Genomic DNA, 24,031 nt, shown 5'->3' with positions numbered 1-24,031 from the left:
TTTCCCCCCAACATTTAGAAACGTGCGTTTAGAGTATTTGGCTGCTAGAAAGTTCCACGTGATAAGCCACCAAGTTGAGCTATCATTTGTGGCCAGGTCGCTTCTGAAAAATAACTATATAGCTCAGTGGGCCTTCCCTGGTAAAATAAAAATAGTTTATACCTTAGAACACTATATTATTTGGATACATGACTGACGATACGCTTAGGGTTACTCCGAGCCGACAGTAGCGGCGTTCCAGCAAATGCCGAAGTGAAGCCTTTGGTGCTACCCGGTCGCCCGTCGCCACAAGACGCACCTCGCGAACCGCCGCCACCGCCGCCGGCTGGTGGAGGAGGAGGAGCTCGTCCTTGGCGATGGCGTGGAGCGATGCGGCCAGCCGGGCAACGCCCGGGTGGGAGCCGTGGGCCCGCGCCAGCGCCGCCAGCAACCTCACGGCGAGCGCTCGACTCAGCGGGCACACGCGCGCCTCGCCCAGCAGCCAGCAACGCGAAGCCAGCGCGGCCACCAGCGAGTGCAGCACCGGCGGCTCCAGGGCGCTGACAAAGGGCACAGAGGTCGACCCTTGGAACGCAACGACACTCGAATGATGATGATGATGGTGATTTACACCGAGAAGTGACTCGCACCGCATCTGTTCTTACGATTATGCTTGCTTATTCAGGAAAGTATCACCGTGTTTCAAGCTTTCACATTAAAGGGCGATGATTGCGATTGATGTCAATTTGCTCAGCCATCAATGGAAGTACCTCAACACACTGGTTAACGGAGATGGAGTGGTCGTCATCTGACAAGACAGACAGCGAGGACAATATCAAATATGTCCAATTAAAACACCCACAGTAATAACCAGGACGGCCTGCCAGATTCGAACCGCGAACATGTTCAATGAGCGGCAATCGTGCTACTGCTAGGCCAGGACACCACGTGGTTACCTCCGGTTACCACGTGGGCACACATGCAATAATCCGATTCAGTTATTTGGCAAACCAGCTCATTGAATAACAAGCAAAATGTTGATGATTTTAAACATGTCGACAGTTTGCCAAAAACTTAATGAATTGGAGCATTTGTCCATCACGTGACAACGAGATTTGTTTGGCTGCGTCGGGGGGCGGAGGCTAAAGAGCCGCAATTGGCAGGATACCTCCTCAGGCTCGCCCGATAGAAACCAAATATGAATCATAAGCATATTCACTTATGCAAGCTTCCAGTCAATTCCTTAGGCATAATTTATCTTACATTTTACCTTCAGTTAAAAATAATAGTTTCATGATTCATCCCTATTTAACATACATTTATTTGATGTCCTTTTTGCATATATTAATGTTACAGTAATTACGTTCAGTGGTTTTATATATTTGTTGGATTTATATTTTTCCTCCTGTAGATGACAGCGTTGGTCTGCTACGCATCTTCCTCCTCCTTCATCGTCCTTCGCCCTGGCAGTTACCCTCAGTGCTTGCTTGCGTTGATTACAAGTACCGTGCAAGGTCCTTCATTCTTAATCAGAATCTTTATTTAGACTGGATGAATCCGATGAGCTCGGAGAAGCTCTTGTTCGTTTTCACGCTCACCCTCCCCGTTCTTTGAGCAGACACTTGAGCAGGGCGAGCATCTGCAGCAAGCGCCCGTGCAGCGCGTTCTGCGGCACGGCCAGGGGGCACCACCGCTCCGGCAGAGCCGTGGCGAGGGCGAGCAGCATCGGCGCGCGCCGCGACCTCGTCACCATGACGACCAGCGTCTTGGCAGCCAGGACCCGCACGTCGTGGATGGGGTTGCTCGCCAGCGCCACGACCGGAGCCACGAACTCGGACAACAAGCTGCGGCAAAATTTTACACGGAGGATTCATAAACAAATACATCTCAGCGTAGAAAAATAACAATTTCATAACAAGTGGATAATTAATAGTTGAAATTTCTGATTCAATTTACAAACATGAGATGCTAGATATAAAAAAAAGTTTAATCACCTGGTCTCTCATCTCCTCTGCCTATGATTCTGGCCATCATGCATTTTATTATTTTATTCCACGACGTTATTGCACCTCCTGGCTTTGACATCAACCGCATCGGAACATCAGCAGGCCGATGCGCACGCACCCAATGCGATTGCAGTTACCTGTGCGAGTCCTCGCCACCTGGCTGGAGTTTGGAGAGGAGGGTGAGGACGGGATGAAGAGACGGGGAGAGATGGAGGCGCCCACTCGGACGGCTCCCCTCCCACGGCCCGCGACCCTCGACCCCGGCGGCGCCCTCCGCGGCGCCGCTCCCGGCCGGCGCTCGGCCTTCGGGGGCGAGCGCCTCCGCCGGGGGACGAGCGCCCGAGGCCGCGGCCACGGCGACGAGGAGCTCGAGGTCGCGACCCCCGAGGAGCGGCGCGGCGGCCGCGCGCAGCTCGCTCAGGAGGAAGTCGGGCAGCTCGGGGTAGTGCCGGAGGAACTCGCCGGCCGTCACGGCGTTCTGCGGAGAGTGCTCGTCGTGCGTCCGCATCTGACCGAGCATGCGACCGACCAGGGTCCCTGGGCGCACGCGCGGGCGAGAGCGGGGCGAGAGAGAATCGACTGGCAGGTGATTTAGAGATGCTGCCGCCACCGTGTTGCGACGGTGGCGGATGTGCAGATGCCCGCCCGGGGAAGGCCTGGCACAACGGGCGTGCTCGGCGTTGGCGGCAATTGCCTAAGTGGCAATGACACGCTCACGTTTATTTACTTTACCGAACAATCGTCTAGCTTCTCAAAACGGACGCGGAACGGTGAGCACGCTGGACTTGCAAATCAGAGCTTGCCGGTTCAACTCCCTACTCCCGGTGCGGCAGACGAAACAATGGGGCGAGTTTCTTAAATCCACTCCGCTGCCTTTGTCCAAGCAGCAGCGGAATCGCTTTTAGTTCCGTCTTTTTCATCAATGTCCATGTTTCTCATCCGTGTGTAATAGCAGGCAAAATCACACGAATTATAGTATTCCTGTTCAGGTACACTGCTATGTTGAATATGATTTATCACTGCTTTATTTCATTATTTTGATTTTGGTCCACTCTGAATTCAAGTCAGATCAAGATACCTACGGTGAATTTGGCAGCACGGCACGTGAAGATACTGGGCTGAGTCCCACCGAGGCAGCCAGACAGCCAGACAGCCAGACAGTGACTGTGCCCAACGTGAGGCTGTCAGACAGTGACTGTGCCCAACGTGAGGCTGTCAGACAGTGACTGTGCCCAACGTGAGGCTGTCAGACAGTGACTGTGCCCAACGTGAGGCTGTGAGACAGTGACTGTGCCTAACGTGAGGCTGTCAGACAGTGACTGTGCCCAACGTGAGGCTGTCAGACAGTGACTGTGCCCAACGTGAGGCTGTCAGACAGTGACTGTGCCCAACGTGAGGCTGTGAGACAGTGACTGTGCCTAACGTGAGGCTGTCAGACAGTGACTGTGCCCAACGTGAGGCTGTCAGACAGTGACTGTGCCCAACGTGAGGCTGTCAGGTAGTGACTGTGCCCAACGTGAGACTGTCAGGTAGTGACTGTGCCCAACGTGAGGCTGTGAGACAGTGACTGTGCCCAACGTGAGGCTGTCAGGTAGTGACTGTGCCCAACGTGAGGCTGTCAGAGAGTGACTGTGCCCAACGTGAGGCTGTGAGACAGTGACTGTGCCCAACGTGAGGCTGTCAGGTAGTGACTGTGCCCAACGTGAGGCTGGCGTATAGCGACTGTGCCCAACAGCGAGGAGAAGACACCTCACCCCCACTCTCGACAATCGCTCGCCGTGAAGAACGGCTCTCAGAGGCGGCTCTGCGACATCCACTTCCGCGGGCCGTTCTCCAAAACGAAGGGGCTGCGAGAGAGATCCGAAAGGGCTCCTAGTCCCGCCAGGTGACAACCGGGAGGACAACGAGTCGCGATTTTGTCGTAAATCCGTGAGTCCTTACCAAACAGCTGAATGGCGCCATTGCGCAGGGCCCAGCTGGGGGAGCTGAGGCTGCGGATGGCGAGGAGGGCGGCGCCGCCAGCAAACTCCATCATGGCGGCTCCCAGCGAGGAGTCCCGGAACAGCGCCTGGAGGATGTGCAGTGCGTGCACCTAGAGAGCGACACGGAGGATCCGCGTGGCGCCTTAGCGGACGTTCACACGCACGCAGTTGTTTGGATCGTCAATGTCCGTGTTTCTAGACTACGCGTACTCAGTGAAACACGGAGAGTGCGCCTCTCCGTGTTTCTATGCCCCCTTTTTCAGTTTTTTCTCTCGACTTTCACCGGCGATGCCCACGTTTCTAATCCATACATCATAGCCGGTAATGTAAACACCGATGGAACTTTGGTTTGTTGCCGTTCCTCGTTCAGTTCAAGTTACAAGAGCTGCAAAGCGAGCAAAGAAAATTATGCGGAGAGGCGGCACTCCGAATAGCACGGTTGGCTACGTACGGTGCGGAAGACGTTCAACACACAGACAAGAAGACTGAAAGGGGAACACGTGGATGATGGAACCCTACGCGGGGTTGGCGACATCATTCAATCTGTCCAGGGGAGTCAGAGGTCACCAGTGGGGATGACGTCCGACGGGCCAAGAATAACAATGCGGACAGCAGCCACAGGGGTGAACGCGCCCGAGAGAACATCCGCCTCGGCGACGCAGCAATAGAATCGGCAGCTCGTGTGCCAGCTGGATTGTCCTATCCGGCACCTCCGATCGGCACGGTTGACAACGAACGGTGCGAAAGAAGCTCAACGTACGTGAGTCTTCGTCTTCCGTACGGCTGAGGTAGATGCAGAGCAACAAACTACAATTTGACACTCAGGTGGTCGAGCCGGGTAACCGCGTCAGGATTGACGGAGTGTATAACAGCGGCAGAGAGATGGCTTCGGCTTGGGATGGCTTTTGTCCAGCAGTGGATCGATCGCTGCCGATAATAATAATAATAATACCGACGACGCCGTATGCACGTACGTTGAACTTCTTTCGCGCCATACGTAGCCAGCCGTGCTAATCGGAGGTGCGGGCGAGTGACGACGACGACGACGTTGGCGAACACGATTTGATCGGCGGTGGCACCCACGCCATCGGCGGTGGCACCAACGCCATCGGCGGTGGCACCAACGCCATCGGCGGTGGCACCAACGCCATCGGCGGTGGCACCCACGCCATCGGCGGTGGCACCCACGCCATCGGCGGTGGCACCCACGCCATCGGCGGTGGCACCAACGCCATCGGCGGTGGCACCCACGCCATCGGCGGTGGCACCCACGCCATCGGCGGTGGCACCAACGCCATCGGCGTTCGGCGTCAAGCGCACCTGCGGCAGGTCGCGCGTCGGGTCGACCGCGGCGGGCAGGGGCCGGGCGGCGAGCCGCAGCAGCGTGCCCAGCGCGCCGCGCAGCAGCGGGCAGTGGCCGCGCGAGCGGCACTCCCCGCTCACGAGGCCCAGCACCAGGGGCGGCAGCGCGCCGGCGCGGCGCGTCACCGACGAGCCCGTGCCCACGCATGCCAGCGCCTGCGAAGAAATCCACGCGGTGCGCGAGGGTGGCGGAATGCACGAGAGAGAGGGGGGGGGAGAGAGAGAGCCGGCCCGCTGAGAAATGCTTGCGCGTCAGTCGTCCCGCGGACGGGCTTGGCCCCTGCCATGGGAACGTCGAATTCCCAGCAGCGGTAACCGTATCGATGATGATTTGAGCGGGAAATCTCACTTAGACATTTCAGATGTAATAATATGACTTCGCTACCGGCAGATTTGGTGACAGATGGACTCTCACCTCTTCCAAGAGGATGGAGGGAATGTTCTGAAAGGCAGCGCTGGGGTGGCTGCTGAGGGCCCCGCACAGCTTCACAAAGCCCAGGCTGCAGCCGTCTATAGCACCCTGCACGGATAAACAGCACAGGCAGCCTTTCAGCCGGACAGACATTAACACACTTCCTTTCAGCTGGACAGACATTAACACACTTCCTTTCAGCCGGACAGACATTAACACACTTCCTATCAGCCAGACAGACATTAACACACTTCCTATCAGCCAGACAGACATTAACACACTTCCTATCAGCCGGACAGACATTAACACACTTCCTATCAGCCGGACAGACATTAACACACTTCCTATCAGCTGGACAGACATTAACACACTTCCTTTCAGCCGGACAGACATTAACACACTTCCTATCAGACAGACATTAACACACTTCCTATCAGCCGGACAGACATTAACACACTTCCTATCAGCCGGACAGACATTAACACACTTCCTATCAGCCGGACAGACATTAACACACTTCCTATCAGCCGGACAGACATTAACACACTTCATATCAGACAGACATTAACACACTTCCGATCAGCCGGACAGACATTAACACACTTCCTATCAGCCAGACAGACATTAACACACTTCCTATCAGCTGGACAGACATCAACACACTTCCTATCAGCTGGACAGACATCAACACACTTCCTATCAGCCGCACAGACATTAACACACTTCCTATCAGCCGGACAGACATTAACACACTTCCTATCAGTCGGACAGACATTAACACACTTCCTATCAGCCGGACAGACATCAACACACTTCCTATCAGCCAGACAGACATTAACACACTTCCTATCAGCAGTACAGACACTAACACACTTCCTATCAGCCGGACAGACATCAACACACTTCCTATCAGCAGTACAGACATTAACACACTTCCTATCAGCCGGACAGACATTAACACACTTCCTTTCAGCCGGACAGACATCAACACACTTCCTATCAGCCGGACAGACATTAACACACTTCCTTTCAGCTGGGCACGACGGAGCCACGCCGGGGCTTGCCGGGCTGGCACCGGCACGGTTTGGGAGGCGCCCGGTTGTTTTTCCACCGCAGCAGCCGAGCCGTGCTACTAAACTAAACTCTTTTTTTTATTTTAGCAGGTAAGGCCCACTGAGCTATGCAGCTCTTTTTCAGAAGCGACCTGGCCACAAATGACAGCTTAACGAAGTGGCTTGTCGCGTGTAAATGTATTGCATTCAAATACTCTAAACGCGTGGTGGTGATGTTGATTCTCAATGTGGAGGGAAAAACCGGAGGACGCGGAGAAAAATCCACACGACCACGGGGAGAGAGACACGCAAACTCCAAATATACAGCAACAGGCGTCAGGGTCGGGATTGAACCCACGCACCTCCTGCGTACCATGCAAGGTAGTTAACATCTGTCCACCGTGGCTCTGTCACAAGCAATGAACGAGTCGAGTTGTGTGTAGATGACGCGGTGAAACACACACACACACACACTTGCACGCGCGCACACAAACTGCTATGACGCGCTCACACACACTGCTTGGCACGGAAAAAGAGTAATGGAAAACCACCCATGCCGTGATGGCCTCCGTGCTGGCTCGGATGTGCCAGTGGAATGGGGTGTGTGAGGCCGTGGTTAAACGGGGCGCGTCGCCACTCACGTACGTGTACGTGCTAATGCACGCCACCGATTACCACCTATACATCCCAATGTAATGTTTACTTACAAAGCACTTTTCCAGGAACTTTGTTACACGGAGGGTGTTTCAATAGAGTAAATCAGACGTAATATGTATGTAACCTCTTTCGATGCAATTTTAATTAAGAATTATGTCCTAAATTGGGTAAGATCCTGATGCTCATGCACAATATTTATTTTCCAGATTTTGCCACCAGATGGCGGATGTCTCACATCACCAGTGATGGCAGTGCCCTTGCACAACTGCACATTGAGAGAACCGCTATTGATCATTTGTCCCCTGATGGTATAAAGACAAGAGACATTCATCGACCAACAGAGCCGTGACAACGATTACAAAGAGAAGTCACAATTACATGGCAAGAAAAGAAGTATCTCCAAGGCATACTTGGATCACTGCACACTGATAAAGCAACTGTCAAGCTGACAGGTAGATGTGTTTGAACATGGGCAACCCAAAGGGTCTCATAATTACCTGAGATTACCAGATTTAAACCTTGGGAGATTGGCCAACACCAATTTAACATTATCACAATTGTCGAATGGTTTAATTTTATTACCAGTCCAATAAATCTGTATTGGTCTAACGGTCACCATGGCTGAAGAACTAATCTCAAAGCCCTTGGTCCACAGCGATACTGGATCAACCAGTCATGGCATCCTCTGGGAAGGTGAAGAAGCCACGGGTGATAAGAGTCACTCTTCAACGTGTTTTCGGGTTGTACCGCACGTTGTCCGACGTTTCGCGCCACGTGCCGGGAGCTTCTTTAAGAAATGAATTGAAGACGAATCTCCCAGCGCGTGCAGCGAAATGTTGGACAACGTGCCGAACGACGTGCAGCAGAACCCACAAACACGTCGGAGAGCTACAGAGCACAGCCAGGAGAATCTGTACAGTCGAATCACCGGGTGTGAACGACAGGACACCTTCAAGATTGAACCTCTTCTCCACACACAAGACGAGCACGCACACACACACTTAAACATCATCACAACGCGACTGCTCAGTAAGCCCATAACGCAAGAAAATCGTGATGCTCAAACCCAGTGCGGCCTAGACAACACATTCTCATGTGCACGGGCGACTGGCACCTTGTGTCTGCAGCAGGTGAGGATGAGCTTCAGCACGTCCGTGATGGTCTGCACAAGAGCGAAAAACGGCGTCCCGGCTCCGGCCGCCCTCTGATCCCGCGCCGACAGCAGCAGCACGGTCTCGCCGAGGCCGCCCATCAGGTGGCCAATTTCCTACGCGGGGTTGTTCGGGGAAATCGGGCGTGGGCACGCGCGCGGATCGGAGTTACCGACGGCTCGGCCCTGCCGGGCAACCTGGGGCATCCGCGCCGGGCCCGCTCTCGTGGATGAGCGGCGTGCGGCGTCGTTGGACGACGTCGTGCGTCCTGTTGGCATCTCGCGATGTCGCACGTATTGACGTCACACGGGGGGAGGGATCAATGCATGCACGCGGCACGTGATGCGATCGCCGTGGCCGAAAAGGCTTCTTAATTATCCCCGTTTCTATGTCACCAGGTTTTGATCAACGTGGACGGTTTTGTAGGCTGCAAGTCCTCAACAGCAACAGAACTGCATGTTGTGTCGATCACCGCCAGACTGGCGCGTAAACAACGCCGCTCGTAGTTCCCCCCACAGAGGCACGAGCAACGACAAAGAGCGGGCGGGGGGGGGAGGGGGGGACCTTGAGCGTGAGCCAGCAGCACGAGAGGATGTGGCTGTGCTCGTGCGAGATGAGAACGTCGTCCCACGCATGCCCCTCCCTGTCCATGCCCTTTCCCTCGGCCACCACGCGCTCCACGGCCCGTCCGATCTCTGCAAAGGAGGGAACCGCATCTGCCGAGACAAACAGCGACGTACGTACGATGCAGCACAGAGAAACTTGGAAGGCGGGGTCAACCAATAAGAGTTGAGCCACGTGCCCAAAACATCACAGTTGATGCTCCCATGTCGTGGATGAGGCAAGCGTCCTCTAACATTCTGAGAGCAATCTCTGCAGAGATGCTCATTCTACTGCTTCCCAAAATTCCTACGGAAACTCGGTCAGAATAGAATGGATGAATGTCCTCAATGAGGAACACCGCGTGACACATTGTCCACGATGCTCACACTTTCCACGGACTTGCAGACCACCGGGTGTGGCCTACAGGACACAGGTCTGGGGGGGGGGGGGGTTATAAAGAGTTAAACTCCGTGAACTAGGCCAGCGCTTCTCAACACTGCGGTGCTCGGCACGACCCCCCCCAACGCCCCGCCTTGCCGCCATGACCAAGTCTCCAGCACTGAATGTGATGCCGCTTGTGGGTAATCACGGGAGAGCTGCACCGCGCGGGGATCCCGAGCGCGGGGATCCCGAGCGCGAGAGAAACGCCGACACGTACGACGGCTTTGCTGCAGTGGGACCGAGGGCCACAACGGTGAAGGGAAGAATCGGACTCGCCCAACAACTCGATGGATCATTCCTTTCTTCACAAAACCTGCCCTGACCAGCAAGGTGAAGTATGGTCAAACTTATCCTCACACGTAGAGGCCCACATCCGGCAGTGGATTGACTAAAGTGGCAAGCAAAATAATTAAGTGTTGTTGAAGTGTACTCACACCGATGCTAACACCAAGGAAAACATTACACAAACCAGACTAATCCACATACACTTCTTTCAGATGGCACAACTTACACGGCAAAACGCTCTAAAAATGTTGGGCAATTATTTGTCTTTTGCAAGTTAAGTTCGTGAATAGCAGACTCTCTTTTTTTTCCCCAAAGTTAAGAAGATTAACTCTTTTGCTTTGCTGGTAGGTGCGTTTTGGAAACCCGGCCATGTTTTCAGAGTAACCTTTTCAAAACCAATGCGCTCGCAAAGTACACCGACAGGGTGGGCGGGCGGGCGTGCGTCCGCCTTAAAACAACGAAACATCCGCACCGCCACCTCCGCTGTCGTCGTGTGAGACATCGTAGCCACGGGAACGGCGTTAGGGCCGTGCGGTGGCTTGAGCACATTCCACGCGGCCTACCTGAGCAAGTTCTCGCCAAGTGGCACGATCTGATGACGGCGACGGAGGCCATCCAGTGGCGGATCCCGCACACATTAAACGACTTCTCAAATCCACGGGAAGATTACGGCCACTACCCCAGTGGAATTTAACTCAAATTCTGGTGGGGCCACAGACATTATTTTCAGCCCCCATCTTTTCGTGATATAGTTTAGTCAACGATGCAGAGTTTAATCACGCAGTTATCTGTCTTTGGTACGGGAGGGCTCGTGAGATGGTTTTCATACAGCATAGATTAAAACTAATTTGAACTTGGTGACAGACGGAAATCTTGCCATTGTTTTATTCTTGAACAATCCAAGATCTAATCCCATGGCCACTGTCTGGGCCGGTGAAATGAAAGCGGTGTTTAACGCAGCACGCGAGTTTTCAACTAATCTGAACTGGCAGGTTTCAAACTCCTTCCCACTCATCTCCTGTTTACAGCACTAAGTCAGAAAATGTCCATTTCACCACAAAAATAACATTAAATGGTATTTAAATCCATCAATCACCGTGGGTCTACTCGTTCAGCTTAAAATGAAAGCTGAAAGATGCTAAACCAACAGAGGTGAGCAGAAGTGGGAGGCTGCTTGATACATGACTTTGAGCGGACGCTGGCCGAGGGGGGTAGAGGGGGAGAGGGGGAGAGGCGGCAGGGCGCTGTCGGGAGAATCTGGGGTGGTTCACGCGCCGTGCAATCGCAGCGATCGCGGGAAATCGATCTCCCTTGTGGCGGGTCGTCTGTGTCCCGCGCGTTCCTCCACGTCACGTTTGCGGGATCTGACTTCATAGCTTTGGGAGAGTTCACAAGTTTCGAAATGCTGCAATTGAGAGCCGCGGCCCCACCCAACGCCCGCTTGCATCAAGAGAGATCATCTCAAATTAAACCGCTGCAGCGGCCACACTAATTGAAAGCGTCTTAGTAACATGTCAGTTAGAATATGCAAATTACACATTCGATTATTCATTCAAGTGTTAAAGGTACTGGAAGATACACCATCTCTGCTCCCCACGGCGCCACCTTACTCTGTGTGAGTCACGCAGTACTCTGCTGCTCACTGCTGTTAGCCAGCCACCCACTGGAGTCGTTTACAGCCTCCTCCACAGAGGCCAAAGTGACAATCTTTCTAATCTTCAGAAAACAAAAAAAAATCTGAATTCAACATATATCTCAGCTCGTATTTTCAGTTTTTAACACTTGTACAAAACGACTGGCATAATTAAGCGAGTCTGCATAACAAAATGTAAGCAACGTACATCCTGCACCTCCGATTCGCAAGGTTGGCTGCGTATGGTGCAAAAGAAGTTCAACGTACGTACTCGCATCCCTGTGCTCAGTACATCCCTCAACTCAAACAAGCGTCAGAAAGTCAACTCGTCATAAACCCGTGGTGGACATTTCTACGGCCGGGATGAATCTACAACACAATGAGAGCTGACTTTGCGCAAAGTGGAACTCGAAACACGAACCCCAGAGAGACGATGACCTGAATTGACCCCTGAACCCGACCACCGCGCAACCTTCCTAGCTGTGCGACAGCCACTCTGTGACAGCTTCTCGGAACCGGTGAGCAACTGACATTCATCGTTCGACTCTGACCGAAGCCTATGCTTTTGTGACCCAATCCTCATCTGTTAGAGATATCGGGGGTTGTCATCGGCTTTATTCAGCGTTTTAAACCCATCCGTACGAGCTCTCGAAAAACCAGGTGAAGAGCAAGGCATGGAGTTTGGATGCGTCGCTAGATGTGGCCACGATGACCATTTGGGAGGCGCACAAACTTCTACGAATTCATACCCTCGTCTATCGCGATACGTACACATTTATAAAGCACCAAATATTACAGAGACGCTATCTGTGCTTCTCGGTGCTGTGAAGAAGGGCCATTGCCCGGAACGTCACCTACAGTACACCTTGCCTTCCGAGGCCACGGTGTTATTGACAGAGGTGTTGTTGTTGTCAAATTTGTTTTCGTGTCGTTTTTTGAGAAAGACGACTGTTTCGCTTCACTAGCCACCACCACCGGGACGGACGGACGGCGGCGGCGGTTAACACCCGGGAATGGATGTTCCCTTGCCTTGTTTACCGGCCACAAAGACCCAACTGTACCACATCGGATCACCGCTGCGCACGCAAATATTGTCCGACATGTGAATGTGTGAGTTACGGAGCCACAATGTGCGTTTGGGCTTGAGGCTCCACGCATTGCCTGGGCCATTGTGGAGTGAAAGCACCAGGTTTTAAAGCATCCTCCTTTTGATCCGTGAGGGCAATTGAAAAATGAAAAAGAACAAATAGTCTATTTTTTCTCTTTCTCTCCACTGAATGGAAGATTAGACGGCTTTTCTAAAGCAGCTAATACCTTAATCCTCTTAAAAAACGTTAGGTGTAATAACGATGGATTTTGTCTGTGAAATCAGGCGGTCAAGACGACAGACTGGCATAAGCTAAGAGCACCGTGTATCAACACTGGCCGGATTAACCCAGAGAGCAAAAGGAACTGTGTTAATCTTAATGCTCTGGATGAGAGAGAGAAAAAAAATCTATTTTGCTGTGTTTGCCGACACACAATACGAATTTTTACAGATGCATTTACCGTGCAATTGCGTCTGACGACAGGGGTGGCCACGACAAAAGGCCGTCTTACTTCAGCGATGCGCGGACAATACCACCCACATTTTAAAAAAAACGCTCCAGGAAAGCAGTTGCTCGTGATTGACTAGCTGTAAAATTCTATTTGAATTTCGAAAAGTGTCGTATAATAAACACCAACACGGCGACAATCTGATCCCGCGCGCGGTCCGAACCTTCACCAAGATTGAGCGAAGCGTCTAGAGCGCGGGCTACAGGCACAACGTGCGCGTGAGGAGTGCGTAACTTTGCATCAAGTGGACTGTGGAATGTTTTTCATGAGCGCAATATAGTTTTACAAACATGGTAACCGAAAAAAAGTCACAGATCCAGACGCAGTTTACGCAGTCAGCATTTTAAAGATTGACCTTTATCTCTTAGGAGCAATATGAAAACACCAATATATTACTTTAGATACTGATGAGAATTGACTATTTACCCTGGCTCACATCACGGAGTGGTGGTGCACTGCACTACGAACCTGGCCACCTGGGTTCAACTCCAGGCCACGGCTAACATTGTGTATTTTATCGAGCCAAAAACAACACAAAAAAATAGCATGTGACACCACCTATATGCATATACAGTGAGGGAAAAAGTATTTGATCCCCTGCTTATTTTGTACGTTTGCCCACTGACAAAGAAATGATCAGTTTATAATTTTAATGGTAGGTTTATTTGAATAGTGAGAGACAGAATAACACTCTTAAAGGGAGTGCTCCTAATCTCAGCTTGTTACCTGTATAAAATACACCTGTCCACAGAAGCAATCAATCAATCAATCAGATTCCAAACTCTCCACCATGGCCAAGACCAAAGAGCTCTCCAAGGATGTCAGGGACAAGATTGTAGACCTACACAAGGCTGGAATGGGCTACAAGACCATTGCCAAGCAGCTTGGTGAGAAGGTGACAACAGTTGGTGCTATTATTCGCAAATGGAAGAAACACAAAAGAACTGTCAATCTCCCTCGGCCTGGGGATCCATGCAAGATCTCACCTCGTGGAGTTGCAATGATCATGAGAACGGTGAGGAATCAGCCCAGAACTACACGGGAGGATCTTGTCAATGATCTCAAGGCAGCTGGGACCATAGTCACCAAGAAAACAATTGGTAACACACTACACCGTGAAGGACTGAAATCCTGCAGCGCCCGCAAGGTCCCCCTGCTCAAGAAAGCACATATACATGCCCGTCTGAAGTTTGCCAATGAACATCTGAATGATTCAGAGGACAACTGGGTGAAAGTGTTGTGGTCAGATGAGACCAAAATGGAGCTCTTTGGCATAAACTCAACTCGCCGTGTTTGGAGGAGGAGGAATGCTGCCTATGACCCCAAGAACACCATCCCCACCGTCAAACATGGAGGTCGAAACATTATGCTTTGGGAGTGTTTTTCTGCTAAGGGGACAGGACAACTTCACCGCATCAAAGGGACGATGGACGGGGCCATCTACCGTCAAATCTTGGGTGAGAAACTCCTTCCCTCAGCCAGGGCATTGAAAATGGGTCGTGGATGGGTATTCCAGCATGACAATGACCCAAATCACACGGCCAAGGCAACAAAAAGGAGTGGCTCAAGAAGAAGCACATTAAGGTCCTGGAGTGGCCTAGCCAGTCTCCAGACCTTAATCCCATAGAAAATCTGTGGAGGGAGCTGAAGGTTCGAGTTGCCAAACATCAGCCTCGAAACCTTAATGACTTGGAGAAGATCTGCAAAGAGGAGTGGGACAAAATCCCTCCTGAGATGTGTGCAAACCTGGTGGCCAACTACAAGAAACGTCTGACCTCTGTGATTGCCAACAAGGGTTTTGCCACCAAGTACTAAGTCATGTTTTGCAGAGGCGTCAAATACTTATTACCCTCATTAAAATGCAAATCAATTTATAACATTTTTGACATGCGTTTTTCTGGATTTTTTTGTTGTTATTCTATCTCTCACTGTTCAAATAAACCTACCATTAAAATTATAGACTGATCATTTCTTTGTCAGTGGGCAAACGTACAAAATCAGCAGGGGATCAAATACTTTTTTCTCTCTCGCTGTAACACAGCACACACGTATAGCACATAACAAAAAAAATAACCTCAAAATAGAAATAGTGAAATATAGCAACTGAGCCTAGAAAGCCAATATCACCAATACCTCTCTTGTGACATGGAGAATTATGTTCAACCGAGTTTCATCCTGCGCACCTGATCGCACCAAAACCGATGGGATCCGGCACCACATTCGCCTCTGGCTGCAACAGTGGAATATGCATGAACACAGGTTATGAAGACAGCATTAACCGACACAATTATGTGTGTGTGTACTCTGCGCATCATGGACAAATATAAAGCAAGATGGTCTTAAATTAGCCAAACAGACTATTTGGAAAGGTAGTGCTGTTAGCGAGCACCTATAAAGGCCGGTATGGTACTCGTGGTCAGTGCCACGCCCGGCTGTCTCCCAAGTGCTGACATTTACACGCCAGGTACTAATTGAGGCCGAGTGGACATAGGGGAGGCCCAGAACCAGTTCCTAAATTCACCACCGATGTTGGCCGTGAGCGGGAATCGAACTCGTCGCGTGCTGAGCACGACGCTCCCGCTCCCCCACTCCGTTGTGAACACGCACACAGACTCACAGGCCACGGCGAGTACAGCCACGCGCTTCAGCTCGCGCGCACAAACACGGCGCACGGCACGAGCGAGTCGTGCGGCCGGATTCACATCCGGCTGCCTTTGTGTCCCCCCCACCGCTGATGTTCACGCACTGTAGCAGGTATTCACTGTACTAGGTATTCACTGTACCAGCTATTCACTAGAGGCCGGGTGGTAGACCGACGTTCAAACACCACTTCCCGATGGCACCGCGCGTGGCCACGAATCAAGCGTGGGCAGCGGAGTAGCGAGCTACACGGGCCACACACACCGCCACAGCGCTGTCCGAGGGGTCCCTGTTCCACGCTGTAGCCGTGATGCCACGGCTCTGTAATATTTTGCAGGATGGTGCTTTGGCGCTCGGAAACGTTGGACTTTTCAGACAAGTCAAGTCCAGTGGAATGGCATCACGCAGGCATGTGGGGGTGTGACTCCATGCAGGCATGTGGGGGTGTGATTCCATGCAGGCATGTGGGGGTGTGACTCCATGAAGGCATGTGGGGGTGTGACTCCATGAAGGCATGTGGGAGTGTGACTCCATGCAGGCATGTGGGGGTGTGACTCCATGCAGGCATGTGGGGGTGTGACTCCATGCAGGCATGTGGGGGTGTGACTCCATGCAGGCATGTGGGGGTGTGACTCCATGCAGGCATGTGGGGGTGTGACTCCATGCAGGCATGTGGGGGTGTGACTCCATGCAGGCATGTGGGGGTGTGACTCCATGCAGGCATGTGGGGGTGTGACTCCATGCAGGCATGTGGGGGTGTGACTCCATGCAGGCATGTGGGGGTGTGACTCCATGCAGGCATGTGGGGGTGTGACTCCATGCAGGCATGTGGGGGTGTGACTCCATGCAGGCATGTGGGGGTGTGACTCCATGCAGGCCCCCGCGCGTCGCGAGCGGCGGCCTCCCCGTCCGTCCCGGCTTCCCTGCCCTTTCCCGATCCTGCTGTCCCACTCTCCTCCCAACGCAACGGCTGAACGGCCGTATTCGTTCTCTTGAAGCACAGTATAACGGAATATGGTGGCATACATATATACGTAGAAATGTACACGTATTCGTTTTCCAGGTTAATGCATGTCGCATTGAATGTGCACAGAGAAGAGGTGCCTCACAGCTTTGGAATCTGCTGCTTAGTACAAAGAAGCAACCAATTTAAAAATTTGCCCACAAATGTTTCTTGTTGTGCAGCTGTTGCGCATTTCACATGAAACGGAACCCATAGGCCGCTTCTCGCCCGTAATAAGATTAGTGTTCTCACATGATTTGTACTTCTTAGAAATGCGGGCACATTTTTGCCCACCGTTCCTGTAGAGATTCTTGAGATGTGGTCGCATTTAGTTGCCGCTATATGAATCAAATCTGCGATGTGTATTTCAACTCAAATACCATTATCCACCCCAGAGAGAGCTCTCGAGGCACCTCCTCCCTGAGGGGGGACTTTGGCCTACTCTTCTATGCTGGCCGGACATGCTGTAAGAGGCGAGGGCACCCACACTTTACCCCGTCACACGCAACTTACCAATCGACTGACTGTGGTGAACTCATGGACACTGCTGCGTGGGCGAGGGGCGTAGAGATAAGCAAAGAAAGAACTTGTTAAAAAAAAACCTTCATTGATGACATCAACTGCGGGAAGGCCACCGTGCTGCGTGATTGATGCTGCCCACATGCGATCGCTTTGCCGTGGTTCCGAGCGTGTTATTTATTAAAGTAAATGGATAACACGTCTTAGGCTGTTGTTGTCGTGGGTATTGTCGAGCTCAGCCACCCTACTTGCATTTTCACAAATACCACGATTGAAAGTGCTCCGGTTACAAAGGGTGACACAGGATGTGTGGCTTTAACCCTTAAGCCGCTACCTTGCGCGACCTCCTCACGAGAATTCCACACCGCTTTGTTGGTTTTTTGCTTTCTTCGGCAGGTTCAATGTCATACACAACGTGGAAGCAGCGAGGACTTTTGAACGGTAACATGTGCTTCAACAACCGACGTTCTTACGAGATCTCAGCGTGTTTCAACTTTTAATTTTAAATGCTCAAAAAGTATATATGCAAATCGGTTGACATCCGAATTGCACCGCAACTCTGCTCTGATTGCCAAGAGACAGCAGGAAGTGACTCCTGCTCCACCCAGCCTAAGGGAACAAAAATATCCGGTTGGGCAACAGCAGGGAACATCAAATGGCAATCTTGTCCAGCGGCCTTCACAACCATCAACAAATGTTCCTCTACCTGTGCAGCAGACAAGCAGTGTCCACTCTGGTACAACGTCTTTTCAACAACCACTGTGTGTGACGTATCATTTGTGCAGCGATTTCAGACCGAAAATCACGCCGCATTTAAGATTTAACAAAACATAAGGCCGCGCCCCAGGAGAGGCGAGCTCTGGAGGGTGTTTGGTCTACTCTTCCACGCTGACCACCCGTGGTGGGAGTGCCCACACTTTACCCTGCCACACACGACCTGCCGCGACTGACTTAACCGCGCTGTACCATCGCCGGGTGACTTAACCGCGCTGTACCATCGCCCGGTGACTTAACCGCGCTGTACCATCGCCGGGTGACTTAACCACACTGTACCATCGCCGACTGACTTAACCGCGCTGTACCATCGCCGGGTGACTTAACCGCGCTGTACCATCGCCGGGTGACTTAACCGCACTGTACCATCGCTGACTGACTTAACCGCGCTGTACCATCGCCGGGTGACTTAACCGCACTGTACCATCGCCGACTGACTTAACCGCACTGTACCATCGCCGAGTGACTTAACCGCGCTGTACCATCGCCGGGTGACTTAACCGCACTGTACCATCGCCGAGTGACTTAACCGCGCTGTACCATCGCCGGATGACTTAACCGCACTGCACCATCGCCGGATGACTTAACCGCGCTGCACCATCGCCGGATGACTTAACCGCGCTGTACCATCGCCGGATGACTTAACCGCACTGTACCATCGCCGAGTGACTTAACCGCGCTGTACCATCGCCGGGTGACTTAACCGCACTGTACCATCGCCGGGTGACTTAACCGCGCTGCACCATCGCCGGGTGACTTAACCGCACTGCACCATCACCGGGTGACTTAACCGCACTGTACCATCGCCGGGTGACTTAACCGCACTGTACCATCGCCGGATGACTTAACCGCGCTGCACCATCGCCGGGTGACTTAACCGCACTGTACCATCGCCGGGTGACTTAACCGCGCTGCACCATCGCCGGGTGACTTAACCGCACTGTACCATCGCCGGGTGACTTAACCGCACTGTACTATCGCCGGGTGACTTAACCGCGCTGTACCATCGCCGGGTGACTTAACCGCGCTGTACCATCGCCGGGTGACTTAACCGCGCTGTACCATCGCCGGGTGACTTAACCGCACTGTACCATCGCCGAGTGACTTAACCGCGCTGTACTATCGCCGGGTGACTTAACCGCGCTGTACCATCGCCGGGTGACTTAACCGCGCTGTACCATCGCCGGGTGACTTACACGGCGGACGCGCGGCCTCACGATGAGAGCCCCGTGTCCGAGAGACGTTCATGCGGCACAACGACAACAACTGTCAAGACGTACTTTGACACAACCGCCGCGGTCTCCGCCCACAAGAAGAGGGTCGACGACAACAACAACAACAAGAACTGTCACGCTGAAAACTGAGATTGCCGGTGGCCACTGGAGGCACGGCTCTCCATGAACCCGTTCAGTCGTCACCACAGCGGAACCAACGCAATGATTTAGCACTCCTATTTATAACATCCTTGACGTGTTGTTGCAAATAAAAATTCCATTTCCATATATATATTACACTGCTGTTGGGGTAGCGCTTTCTAACATCAATTCCTATTATTGCTCAAGAGGTGAGGAATGCAGGGGGCTACGTTTATTGGAAACATGAGGCAGTGTTCTAAAGCAGGCACACAAGCTGCTGCTGCTGCTGCGGACAAAACGTTCCACCGAATGCCTTTTCAGTCTCCGAGGCGTGATCCCGCTTCTCCTCGGCACCGTGGGTGTGCTCACGACCACGGAGGCTCGAGTTGAATTCCTGGCCATGGCTCACACCAAAGGCGGTCACGAATCAGCCACGAAATGAGAGCGTGGGTGGGCGGTGGAAACGTCCAACTCTATAGAGACAAAGATAGCCGGGGGTAATGTTGGCCACATCACCCCCTTGTGCATCGTATTGGTATTCATATCTGTGTGTATTTGTTCAAACGGTATACGCCTATACGGGAGTCTTTGTTGTGTTTTGTGTGTGTGTGTGAAAGCGCACATTAATAGCATCCGTGTACTGGATAAAAGCACCCCCGCGCCGTGTCGGTCATGGGCGTTGTTTGCCCATACTTCGCCAGACTGGTCAATGTGGGTTGTGAAAGGGGGATGATCCTGGGCAAGTCTAGGTTCAGGTTAAAATAGTTCAGCAGCAGTTATTCCGGCCATCATCCCTTCTGGCGATGTCTCCTGTCCAAGCCCACTTTCTATGACCTGCGCTATGTTCTCCAACCCACGTGGCTCCCCCCTTGTTTCTCGAATAAAGAGAAGGCCGCAAAGTTGGACTCGAGATACAAAAGGACAAAAACTAAACTTACAACTTAATTAAACAATCAGAAGGTGGTTCGGGATCAAAATGACGAACTCGAGAGGCTTTTGGGAAAACTGAACCCGACAATGAAAATCGAGAGACGAACGTGCGTGACGCATCGCTGCAACAGTCCCCGCTGTGCTCGCGGATCCCAAACGTGGACATTGGCGGAGAAGCTGCAACCGGACGCTCCGCAGTGCTCCAAGGGCAGCATCGAGAGACGCACCGCAGAGAAGACTAATCAGTTATCGGCGTAAATCAGTTATCGGCATGAATTGGTAATCGGTGGAAATCGATTATATTATAGGCGTAAATCGGTTATCAGTGTAAATCGGTTATCAATTTAATGCGGTTATCGTAAATTGGTCTCGGTGCAAATCAGTTATCGGTATAAAGTGGTTACCGGTTTAACTGGGTTATCGGGGTAACTCTGTTATCGGGGTAACTCTGTTATCGATGTGAACCGGATATCGGGGTAACTCGGTTATCGGGGTAACCTGGTTATCAGGGTAACTCCCGAGGGAACGGCAGAGCGGAGCAGAACGACTCCGCCGCAGCTCCTCACCGGTGCCGAGGTCGGTGCTGCCCCCGTGCGGCGCCCCGTACAGCACTTGCAGGATGAAGCGCGAGATGGCGGCGGCCATGGCGACCAGGCTGGGGATGAGGCCGCGCCGCGCTGCGGAATTCTGGGAGGTTCCAAAGAGCACGAGAGATTCCGGGACCTCGGTGAGACACCGACGCAGCGCCACGATCGCTCCTGCAAGACAGAAGAGTTGGGCCGTCGTTTAGATGGATGTCCACTTCTATGGCTCCTGTGATGTCGTGACACACAGGAGACGATGGTTATTCTGACCGCTTGGTCTCTGACCTGAAGCTGCCTGATGCAGTTTCAAGCGAAACCTCGTTTCTAAATGCTGAAGTTGGTTGTGAGAATTGTTCTTCAGGCTGAAACAATAAAAATAGCCACGTTCAACTGTGGCACAAGCGACACTCTGAATTGTTTGGCTATGTCCGGTGGTGGAGGGCTCACAACAAAAATTTTCCCAGATAATCAATGAGAGGCTAGATCATTAACTTTCCCCTCCCCCACGGGAATAATTTCAACAGTGGTCCTTGCAAGGTATGATTCACCACAGACACCGAAACTCACAAATAACACCGTCAATAAAACATTTTACACATGTTACCAATCTTAATATGATAACATATGTAAAAGGCAATGTTTTATAAAATGGCCTTGTGTCCTAAACCCACAGAAAAGTACAGGGTACAACATTAAACACAAGGTACAGGGTACAACATTAAACACAAGAGAATTCTGCAGCCACAATTGAATATTTTGTATTATTCCTGGTTTGCCTAGGATTCTTTACACATTACGATCTACTTAATATATACACATGGGAGATTAAAAAACAATAAATATTATTCTTAGTAAATAATAAATGTTGTTAATCATTAGTAATATAATAACAATTATTAATTTGAATCTCCATATCAATTCGCTGCTGCTGAATGAAAGCTTCCCCAAATCGTGATGGTCATGAGGGTTGTTTGAACATACTTCACCACGCTGGTCAATGCGGGTTGGTGTAAATGATTGGGCGGGGGAGGAGAGGAGCTGTACTCTGAAATCAAACTCAGGTCACTAGGTTTACAGCGCAGTATTGCTAATAACCACTACACCCTTGCTCCCAATAATCCGTTTCACCGCTCTTGAGTTATGCATGTTACAAAATACAAATAAGTACGAGACAAATAATAAGTGTTTAACACTTAATCGAGTAAATATGAGTAGGAATAGGTTTTACCCTTTCAACTGGCACAAAAACTGACACCTTTATTCAAGGCATCATGTTTGCAATGACCACAACACAAGCAGTCAAAATGCAAACAAAAAAGACAACTCTGATAATAAATATGAGTAGTTAACAATGTGCATGCATAGGTGCATGCATAATGTTTGTCGATTACCATAGAAATAACCCAACCGGCAATGGATACCCATTGTCATTGACATGCATTCATTAATCCCCCCCCCCCCCCCCTTAGCACGTGAAGGGCTCACAAGTGACGTCATCGCATCTACCCCTCTATTTAAGGAACGAGACAGGATGATTTCTCCACAAATCTGGCTGCTGTCCGCCTGATGAAGCTAGTTGTAATTACTGGCGAAACGTCGTGCTCAGACTGTAAATGTTGTGGATTTTCTCTCCAACACACAACCGGTGTGATGTACTCGTGACGAATTGGCACGTTCTGTTCACGTGACAAAACTTACTAATTGGCTGTGTCGGGTGGTGGCGGGTTCAACGACACATTTATATTTACGCGATCTAACCCCAAACAAAACCCCTCTATTATTGAAATAATAACGTGGCTTCGTGAAGTTTAAACACGTAGGTCTCAACGCACAGGGCCCGAGTCTGAAGCCTTCCCCGTATACCGCATTTATTCATTACTGGCCCCGACATTCCAAAACATTACTCATTACAATGTGGTTTTCATCAGTGCTTTTATTTTGTGCCATTCTTGTCACGAACGTTTTGGATTTACAGAGGCAGAACGTTTCACAAACGCAGAACAACAAAGAAAACGTGTTTCCTAAATGGAAGGAAAACATGAACCTCATGGTGCCGTAAAGGCGTTTGTCTTGCCTTCTTGATGTGCGCTAAGAAACTAATCACATCAAATTTCAACGCGTCTCAAGATGGTAAACAGCATGCAATTACATTGCTTTTTTTCCACAATGAGCGAACGCAGCTACATCAAGGCACTGATATTTTCAGTTATTGCCACGACTCCAGCCAAAATCAGCCACCGAACACTGGAAACGCAGCTGTCACACGCCTAGAAAAACAACGCGGTGAGAGAACTGCTGCTCCGTGGTGCGGACCAAGATTTCCAACGGAAAGCGAGATTTTCTCTAAAGCGTCACAACGCGAAGACAAATTTGGCCCGCAACATTCCAGGGTGCCGGCAACATTGTGTGTGAGCGAATGGCCAAAACGTATATTTGGGAAGCCCAAAACCAATATTTTGGATGATTGCAATTTTTTCTGCCCTGCACTGGAAGCAGACAAATTTTAAACATCAACTCCACACAGCCACCGCTCGATTGGCGATGAAAGTCCACCGGCAGTGGAGGTTGCAAAACGGCTCTCCCGGTTGCCATTCACGAATCCCGCACCGCTCATTTGATCCAACGCCCTCGCCCGTAGAGTGTCGCTGCCGCGATGCAATGACGCTCCGGGCACTCGCCGTGGCAAATCGATAGGTCGGCCGGTTCGATCCCCCGGCGTGGCAGTTGAAACAATAGGGAGCGTTTAATAAAGTACACCTCCCTCCCCCGCCTCTGTCCATCCAGCGACACCAGTGTGTTCACAAGAGTTTGCCGGTCGGCAGGTCGACTCCAGAGTCAACTCGAGCCCGATTCTCCTGGTCCTCTCAGAGCGACATCGGTTGCCTTACTCGTCATTCCCATGAGCACTGGGAGCAAGGCTCTGTTGGCCCAGGAATGGCCCAGTTCTGGCTTAGGATCGGCACCAATCACTTGTGCATAACCTTAACACCACGACGGGACTGGTCATTATTATTTGCATGATAAATATAAAAATGTACAACCCTTTGTCAAGATCCACTGCTGGATT

The 24,031-nt window shown here is 51.5% G+C and overlaps 1 protein-coding gene across 3 annotated transcripts in view; it reads right to left on the bottom strand.

Moving 5' to 3' along the window:
* The window catches only part of LOC116947902 (uncharacterized), a 136,815-nt gene that overhangs the window by 37,426 nt on the left and 75,358 nt on the right, over positions 1-24,031 (bottom strand). For 2 of the 3 annotated variants that reach the window (XM_076071151.1, XM_076071152.1), the window contains exons 19-27: positions 20,947-21,138; positions 9,166-9,317; positions 8,565-8,717; positions 5,745-5,849; positions 5,288-5,485; positions 3,927-4,077; positions 2,123-2,522; positions 1,578-1,823; positions 299-539 (exon numbers count right to left, since the gene is read on the bottom strand). In XM_076071151.1, coding sequence (XP_075927266.1) covers positions 299-539; positions 1,578-1,823; positions 2,123-2,522; positions 3,927-4,077; positions 5,288-5,485; positions 5,745-5,849; positions 8,565-8,717; positions 9,166-9,317; positions 20,947-21,138 — 1,838 coding nt within the window. The remainder of the gene's footprint in view (positions 1-298; positions 540-1,577; positions 1,824-2,122; positions 2,523-3,926; positions 4,078-5,287; positions 5,486-5,744; positions 5,850-8,564; positions 8,718-9,165; positions 9,318-20,946; positions 21,139-24,031) is intronic. The other variant, XM_076071153.1, reaches the window with a different exon arrangement.

The sequence above is a fragment of the Petromyzon marinus genome, chromosome 31 (genome assembly GCF_048934315.1).
Source record: "Petromyzon marinus isolate PM22_M1 ecotype Great Lakes invasive population chromosome 31, UKy_Petmar_22M1.pri1.0, whole genome shotgun sequence".
In the NCBI taxonomy this organism is placed as follows: domain Eukaryota; kingdom Metazoa; phylum Chordata; class Hyperoartia; order Petromyzontiformes; family Petromyzontidae; genus Petromyzon; species Petromyzon marinus.
The sequence above is the reverse complement of the archived record's forward strand: the minus strand, read 5'-3'. Positions and strand labels throughout refer to the sequence as shown.